This window comes from Brassica oleracea, chromosome C9, assembly GCF_000695525.1.
Source record: "Brassica oleracea var. oleracea cultivar TO1000 chromosome C9, BOL, whole genome shotgun sequence".
Classification (NCBI taxonomy): domain Eukaryota; kingdom Viridiplantae; phylum Streptophyta; class Magnoliopsida; order Brassicales; family Brassicaceae; genus Brassica; species Brassica oleracea.
In genome coordinates this window covers 15,116,310-15,125,288 of record NC_027756.1, presented here as the reverse complement: position 1 = coordinate 15,125,288, position 8,979 = coordinate 15,116,310, and the positions used below count along the sequence as shown (strand labels likewise).

Genomic DNA, 8,979 nt, shown 5'->3' with positions numbered 1-8,979 from the left:
TAAGTTGTGACTATGAGAAATTCACTTCCACAAAGTGTATATCTGGAAGAAAAACGTATGAGCTTTGCTGGTCTGAATTGTTTTTCAATCGAACTCTCCGTTGTGTACAACACTTGTAAGGGTTAAGATTTCTCGCTTTGCTTGCTGGAAGAGGGAGCTGGGAAGTCTGCAGTTTTGAATAGCTTAATTGGACATCCAGTTCTGGTAAAGTTGTATATTGAGTCTGTGGGAGTTTGTTTTATTCACTATTGTCTGATCCATTTCCTATAATGTTTGACTTGAGCAGGGAGGAATCACTGAGCAGCAGGGCAATAATCTTGTAAAATGACAATAAATCTCAACGAGTTTCTGCAAGCAAGGCTCCCTAAGAGGAACAGATGCAATTTGGAAATGATTTTTGAACCTTTTTCTTCATGTAAGATACAATGCATTAGAGCATGAGCAACGGGAATCTTTAAGTGGGAGTCCTTAGAAGAAAAATAATTAAATAATCAGTAGACCCCACCAAAAGCTAAGGATTCAACCCTTAAAATTCCTAAATAAGAACTCTTTCTTAGTGAATCCTTGCACTATTTGCGGATCTCCACGACTACGTGGCGGCCAGTGAATGGTCATCTTTTTTTTTTTTTTTTTTTTTTTAAAAAATCCAAAATATCCAGGATTAATCTGAAATGCCCTTGTCGTTAAGGACTCCAATGAGTCTCACCGTTGCGCATGCTCTTAGATTACTTGGTATTTATGTAATCTTTTCCATTTGTTTTGTTGTATCTGTGTATTATAGGCGCCCTAAGACATTCTCTACAGAATAGGCTTAGCAAAGGGCAACCCCATAGCTTACATACTGTAAAAAGTATGTTACAGTTATAAAATGAATATATTATTGATATAATTGACTTTATAATTTAGATTTTAATAACAAAAGTTTGTGAACCAATTATAAAGAGACAGGTAGAAAATTGGGTTTCTAACGAAGTTCTGAAAATATGTGTTTGAAGATATTTAAGATTCAACTTACTAATTATTTTAAACTAGATTAATTGTGAGAAATTGGTGGAAGAACCCATCGTTGGAGAAGTTCTTCATCATGAATACAGCTGGTTTGTGTCGTTTAGTGTTGACTTTGAAAAATCAACTCTTTGTAATAGGTCTTCTTCAGCTGAGTTCTAACTAAAACACATTCGCATATTTTCTTTGTACAGAGCCGTTGGATGAAAAGCGATTTTTCAACAGGTGATTTTTATTTTTGTATTTTGCATATTTTTTTCATCTCAATTGTTCATATTTTCACAGATTAAATCCAACAAAATAGTAGTACATATCATCCAGACAAGAATTTGCAGAAAAAATAATATCCTGACTATGAACTCAAGGATCTTCCTCTAGTGGTTATTGAGTACTTGTTTCGTGTTTGAGCAGAAGAATTATGGCTGAGGCACTTTTATCATTTGGAGTCGAGAGGCTCTGGAACCTCCTTGTCCGAGAATGTGAGCAATTTCAGGGAGTTGAAGAGCAGTTCGATGGATTAAAAAATGATGTGGAAATGTTAAGGTGCTTTCTAGAAGATGCAGAAGCCAAGAGACATACGAGCGCAATGGTGAGAAACACTATCAAAGAGATCAGAGAAATTGTTCTAGATGCAGCAGCTGCTATATTTAAACCTACGTGTGGATTTTAAAGTCTACATGCCAATATTTTGAAAGAGATGCGAGAATTGACATACCTGTATTTGCCGAAGAATTTACATGAAAAGACAAACTTGGAATTGGGAAATCTGGTCAAGCTGGAGACGTTAATGAATTTCTCAACAGAGCACGGAAGTGTGAGTAATCTCCAAGCTATGACACGACTCAGGGCCCTTTATATCTATATCGGAGATAAAAGGGTGTTCCATGGAAACTCTATCTTCATCTCTAAGTAATATTAAACACTTGGAGAAACTTACTTACACGAATGATGAAGAAGATTGATTGGTTTGGGATTTTGTTCATCTCAAACAGCTGGAGTTGAATATATATATATATATATATATATACGCCAAAGTTGCCTGATGAGACACACTTTCCTGCTCACCTCGCAACCGTATCCCTAACTAAGTGTCGTTTGAAAGAGGATCCAATGCCGATTCTAGAGAAGTTGCTTCACTTGAAAATAGTTAGGTTATGGGATCGATCTTTCGGTGGGAGTAGAATGATTTGCTCAATGGATGGGTTTCCTCAATTGCTGGAGCTACAATTTGTTGGATTAGAGGAGTGGGAAGAGTGGACAGTAGAAGAAGGCTCTATGCCCCTTCTCCATACTCTGCTTATTGGCTATTGTCCAAAGTTGAAGGAGCTTCCTGATGGACTACCATTCATCAATTCCTTTAAGGTTTTGAGTTTTAGCTTAAATGCAAGATGATGTACTGCGATTCATCACTACCTCGAAGGAGCTACATTGTTATAATATGTCAGAGCAATAGAAGAAGAGACTGTCGGAAGGTGGAGAAGATCATTGAAAACTCCAACACATCCCTTCTGTTAAATTCAGTTTGTAAGAATATTTTAGCTATGAGAACACACAAACTACGCACAGGTAAGACATCTTTTTGTTTACATTGTTTTTTTTTTGTCATCTTTTGGATTGAAATTTAACAACAAAGGATCAAGAGTTTAATACACAATCATCATATTGGAGTAGATAAACATAAATCTCCATAAATCTCGTATGTAGTTCGAGATATATATAAAGTTTGCAGATATACATGTATCTAAGATAGATAGATTCAAGTCGGTTAACTCTCTTGTATAAATATGTTTCGTATGTTAATAAACAGGACACGTTGTTTCTATAGTTTCACATGGTATCAGAGCTAAAGATCATAAACCTAATTTTTTTTCTTTCTGCTTCTGAGTCTTACAAAATTAAACAACGTGTCACATTCTATACTAGGATGGATTGATCAAAAACTAAGGCTACAAAAATCCACTCGTCACCAAATTTACTAATTTGTGAATTTAGAATATTCCCTAAACCTTAAGAGTCACGGCATATATCAAGTTGGTAGGAAAGACATTACTCGTTGGTGCATTTCTGAAATCAAGTTGGTCCTGAACACTTCCCAGCGCTTTGCTTGATATCGAAACCAACTTATGTAAGTGTATCTATGTCTTTCTTACCTTTCTTTTCTAACGTATTCACATCCGTGTAATTATATCCCTAAATGAGAGAGAGATTCATATGCATTTATTCCTTCCTGCCCTTCTCTTAGCTGTATTTAGAAGATAGCCCTGTTCTTTTTGTAAACGCAGCGGCAGTTTTGGCGTCTAGAAAATACACTCTACTTTTGTTGCTTTATACACAAGACATCGGAAATAATGAGGCGCTGGGGTTAATATAACCCATGTTCGTTTAACGAACGCAGCGTTCGACATTGGCGTATGAGATTTGTTCATAAGCTTCTTCATCGTTGATTAAATGAAATGAAAAACAGAGACGCCGCGTCAAAAAAAAAGAAGCTTTCCGGTGTTGCCGCTGACGTCAAAAAAAGTAGCGATCATTGTTCCTCATTTCTCTCTCCTCTCTGCGACTGACGCCGCGTCACCTGTTCGTCTCTCTTTCCCTTTGGATACTCTTTTTTCCTTCTAAATTTTGATCTGTAGTCGCTGCGGCAGCGTTCGTTTACGCAGCGGCAGTTTCCTAGCTATAACAGACCGCTTAAAATTTCAGCGTCAGTCGCGTCTCACTGCGGTGACTATTTTCACTGTTGCGGCAACACTTTTTAAACTCACACCATCCTCCGGCATCGTTTAATGTTTGACTTGAGGATGCTCTTTGGAAGCCCCCTGATCCTATCTGCATATGCAACCAATCTGGTGATGCTCCTCTACTGTATTCCCTTATAGACTGTGACCCAAACTGCATCTCCTGATTCTCAAACGCTTGCTGACCAAACTGAGTTTTTTTTTTACCAAAACAACAAAATTATTACCAACAAGAAATGCACAAGACTGAGTTAGCGAGTCATGAGATTCACAATAGTTTCATTACCTCTTTCGGTAAGAAAACCTCTACGCCAGAGTGGTTCATTCTTGAGTTGACTGCCTCGAGCTTCATCGATAAGAACTGAAAATTTACAAGCAATTCTTATGAGACAAACATGTATACATCTATCTAGTAAACAAAACAATAGACAAGAGAGGAACGTATATGTGTTTACCTCAACTTGACGTTGCAATGATTGTATGTAGTTGATTATCTCATCTAAAACAAGTGCTTTACCTATAATCTTGCATAAAAAAATATAAATTTTTTATATGTGTTAACACTTTCAAAGAGATGAGAAATCAAGAACAGAGATACCTTGTTACATCATGGCACAAGATCTTCATCCGTTCGCTTATCTTTTCTCTTCTTGCCTGTCAGAAACCAAAGAAAGATTTGTCTTAAAACTCCATATCAGTTCAGACAAAGAAACAGAGTTATGTCGGAATATCAATCATTACTCTTTCAGCTAGACTGTGACTATCAGTAGCTTGACCTCTTCTTGCTCGAACATGAATGTAATCTTTCATTGGTTCTGTCTTCTGTTTCTTTTGATCCACGTTTGTCTCCGGCGACCCTGTTTCCGTTTTCCCATCACACACCTCATCTATCTTCAGTCTCTTGTTTCTGGTGGAAACGACCTTCCCGCGGACTCGTCTTCCCGCCGATTCCACACGCCGGAGATACCTTCAAGCACAGCCTGCGAGAGCGCGTGGCTCATACTCCCCTGATCGCCGGCGACGGTGGTGGTTGTTAGATTCACGGAAGATTCTTCGGTGGAAACTCCGGTCATCGGAAACTGCCAGATCTCCGCCATGTCAAACGGTGCTCCTTCGTTCATCATCTCACTCGGATCCATCAACACAAAACTCAAACAGTAACCTCCACCGAGTTGACTCAGTTACGGGAGATTCCAAATCAGAGAGAGTATGCAAACTCCTTGAACTGTGGAGTCTGATTGCGTTACCGCGTTACTTCCTCTTCGCTATTTCTTTTTAATATTAAATTTTATAATTTCTGAAATAAAAATAAAATATGTTTACCTTTCGTGTCTTTCTACCTCAGGAGCTACGGTGTTTTAATTCATGGCGACGTCTTCTCAGACCATTGTAGATTCTTATCTTCTGCGATGCGGGTGTATTTTTTTATTTATTTTTTTAATAGAAATTCCTTTTTATTCTCTGGCGGATCTAGAAAAATATTTTATCGGGGTAAATAATTTAATGATTATTAAATATTTTATAAATGCATTTTTTAATTTTATAAGTGAATTATACAATATAGTTTAATAGGGATGCAAACCTCATATTTCTTTTTGTTTATTAATGTAAATAGAAAATTTATATTTTGTAAAAAAAATTATAAAACAACATTTTCATGTTTTTCTTGGTGTGACAAATATGAATACATATATATTCAGATAATAAAAAAAACTTTCCTCTAAAGAAGTATTTTATTTTTCACTATGAGTGGATAACTATTTAAAAACAATTTCATCACCATTGAGTATATTATGATAAATTAAAAATGTTTATTCTTATTTATTAGATAAATAGATGTTTATTTGATATTTACAAAAGTCATCAACAATTTATTATTTAAGCAACAATTATTAAAAATTCTCAAATCAATAAAGAAACATGGTAATGCTAACCAAATTTAATAAATGGCCTTTAGAAAAAGGGAAATGATATTTTACACTGAAATTTGAGAACATATTAAATTAGGGAAGAGGGGGTGGGACCGATACTATTTTCCAACGGGGGCAACTTAATTTTGCTTTTAACATTTAAAGGAAAGTTTAAAATTTTATGGAGGGCAGCTACCCCCTACTTACCTTAAGTAGATCTGCCTCTGCTTCTCCTTTCAAAGGAGATACGGGTGTATCTACGCTCTTCTTATGTTTATTGTTAACCACGCGTCTGTGGATCGGATGGTCAAGGCGTTCCATGGATCCCCAAAGAATCCGAGTTCGAATCCGCACTACACCAGATTTCTACGGCGCGTAGCCACCAGAACTTTCACATTCTCCGGAAAATTATTTACCATTTTATTTTTACTACGTGTATTGTTCGATCATCACTTAATCTAACGGTGTTTAATAGGATCACGTAATCTTAACTCTGATGCGAAAATGGAAAATGACTTGGGGAAGTGGGGTCCCACGTAAGTTCCCGATCATCTGTTTTTGAGTATTAATCATAACTGTTTATAGCTCAGTGAATGATGAGGTTTGTGGATTTTAGTGACGTGATAGTGGATGGATGAGACAGGATAATCCTATGTTGGGTCTTTCAGTTCACTAATTAATCTTTAATTAAGTATTCTCTATCCTATTTATAATTAAGATATTTTTGAAATTATTATTTTAATATTCTATGCAAAACGAAAACTCTTTCGAATGTTTTGTCACCATTTATATATGATATAATTGTTTCTAGTTTTTCAACTAGTTTTTGGTTTTTGTTTTTCCAAAAACTACTTTTTAGCCAATCAAAAATTTTGAGAAATTAATTCCCTATAAGTTAGGAAAACTAGTTTTCAAACTAACTACCCTATTCTAAACAAAAATCAAAATCTAAGTTTTTCTAGCTTTTCAAAATAAAAGAACTGGTAGTTGATTCACGTTTGAGGTGATGATTGTTTCAGTAGTTTTTAGTTTTAGTTTTTGGTTTTTAGATTTTAGTTTTTGGTTTTTAGATTTTAGTTTTTGGTTTTTAGATTTTAGTTTTTGGTTTTTAGATTTTAGTTTTTGGTTTTTAGATTTTAGTTTTTGGTTTTTAGATTTTAGTTTTTGGTTTTTAGATTTTAGTTTTTGGTTTTTAGATTTTAGTTTTTGGTTTTTAGATTTTAGTTTTTGGTTTTTAGATTTTAGTTTTTGGTTTTTAGATTTTAGTTTTTGGTTTTTAGATTTTAGTTTTTGGTTTTTAGATTTTAGTTTTTGGTTTTTAGATTTTAGTTTTTGGTTTTTAGATTTTAGTATAAATTATTTATATTTTCTTAAAGTTGAATGGTAATTTTTATATTTCAGGATTATATAACACATTTTATTAATAAAACATATTATGTTTTTATAATTGTTTTTATTTTTAATGTGACTAATAATTATTGAAATAATTCAATTGATTTAGTTATAGAAACTAATAACTAAGTTTTAAAATTAAATATATTATTTATAAAATATATAAATTTATTTACAGATATGATTTATTTACAGATATGAAACACAAATTAAAATATTTCACATTATTGTTTAAATGATATCTAATGTACAAAAATTTTATGATAATTTTATTTTATGAAAATATTAATTATTAATGAATTAAAATGTAGTAGTTTCGACAAAAAAAAATCAAAATTCGTTTTTCTTCATAAAAGCTCACAAAAGTTGGTTTTTGGTTTTTCTTCATAAATTGGTTAAATTTTTCAAAAACTAGTTTTCCTAAATTTTAGGGAATCTATTTATTGAAAATCTTGATTGGCAACTCAAATGGTTTTTACAAAAACAAAAACAAAAACCAAAAACTTGATTGGATGAAAAATGGTTTCTACAAAAACAAAAACCAAAATCTAAAGCAAAAACCACAAACAATCAACCTCTGATTGTTTTTCATATTATTACAAATATTTTATTTAATAATAATGAACCTTGTAGTTTTCTAGTATTGTTACCATTATTTATTATGACAGTGTCTACTATTCACAGAATGTCTAAGTAAAATAAATTTGAAATTTAGTTAATTTAAAATAAAATAGATATATGTTTATATAAATTACAAACTATGATTAAATTTACAAAAGCTAGTACAGTATGTGAATCATAATTTACCTAACAATAAATTGATCTTTATAATTTTTTTTGCTTTACTATAGTGAGCTACAAAATAACTCATAAGAGTTTATGTTTATCTATAAAAAGAATTATTATTTAAAAATTAACTATTAAATAATATGTATATATTGATGTTGATAAATTTTGGTATTAGTTAGGAAAACTTTTTCATGCCTATAAACTATAAGACATAACCAATATAATACCTTTTTCACTATTTTTAAATAATGATTTTATTATTAATATTTTTATTAGTTAAAAACCAAAATATAAAATAACCATCCAATCAATTTTTTAAAAATGATTTTGTTTAAAAAATATAGGCAATAAGGTTAAGTAAAAATAAAGTTTTACATATATAATCCTAATTTCTTATAAACAGAACACAAATCTATGAGTGACTGAAACATACCAACATAAGCTTTATGACTCACATGCTTCTGCTGTCACATGTCTTCACTCCACCTGCAACAGCATAAAGAGAATTAAACTAACTCAGACACAAACAAACTAACTCAGACCCATATTATACAGACTACAAAGCAACAAGACAATTTCCGAGATTGCAAAGCAACAACTTCTACTGCTTACAGGACTTGGAACCGAATTAAAACAAATCGATGCTGAGATGAGTTGTTCTCTGTACCCATAAGCATAGGTATAAAATTCTCAACTCATATTAATAAAAACCACAAAACCACACTCTCCAAGCAAAAAGAAAGAAGAACAAAAACTTACACTGGTTGGATCCAAGAACAAAAGTCTCAGCCGGAAGAAAAACACAGAAAAACTTACACTGTTCCAACACCTACACAATTACCCCAAAACTATCGTTCAGACAACAAAGTCCAATGCTTTAACAGCCCATTTCAATACAGAGTTCAACGGTTTAATTCAGTTGCAATGACATTAACAACCTATTTTCAGTAAATGCTAAACCGTAAAGAATTGATTTTTAGCATTCTTGGAAAGAAAGAAGGAACCTTAGAGGCACGAGTGAGACGATCACCACTCTCACCAACAGAGATGTTAAAAGTACCTGTAGGCTGTAGATGGAGCCATAAGCAAGATTATCCGGATCAAGACGAGTATCCAACTAATAATCCTTGGTGGGCTTTGTATAGTAT

General features: G+C 33.0%; 2 protein-coding genes across 2 annotated transcripts; one reads left to right on the top strand and one right to left on the bottom strand.

Annotated features, from left to right (window-relative positions):
* Window positions 1-1,067: 1,067 nt before the first annotated feature.
* LOC106319422 (probable disease resistance protein At1g59620) lies at window positions 1,068-2,733 on the top strand. The gene is made up of 3 exons (XM_013757739.1): window positions 1,068-1,097; window positions 1,200-1,230; window positions 1,417-2,733. The coding sequence occupies exons 1-3, from the start codon at window positions 1,085-1,087 to the stop codon at window positions 1,673-1,675; spliced, it is 303 nt and encodes a 100-aa protein (XP_013613193.1). The 5' UTR covers window positions 1,068-1,084; the 3' UTR covers window positions 1,676-2,733.
* Window positions 2,734-2,943: 210 nt separating this feature from the next.
* Window positions 2,944-5,146, bottom strand: LOC106319420 (transcription factor BPE). The gene is given in 7 exon segments (XM_013757736.1): window positions 2,944-3,930; window positions 4,027-4,101; window positions 4,196-4,264; window positions 4,347-4,394; window positions 4,482-4,669; window positions 4,672-4,974; window positions 5,064-5,146. Coding segments are annotated over 6 exon segments (825 nt in total). The 5' UTR covers window positions 4,880-4,974; window positions 5,064-5,146; the 3' UTR covers window positions 2,944-3,693.
* Between the last annotated feature and the right edge of the window lie 3,833 nt (window positions 5,147-8,979).

Coding starts and splice junctions, on each gene's coding strand:
- LOC106319422 (XM_013757739.1), top strand. Junction 1,231..1,416: donor GAAAAGCGATTTTTCAACAG/GTGATTTTTATT, acceptor GTGTTTGAGCAG/AAGAATTATGGCTGAGGCAC.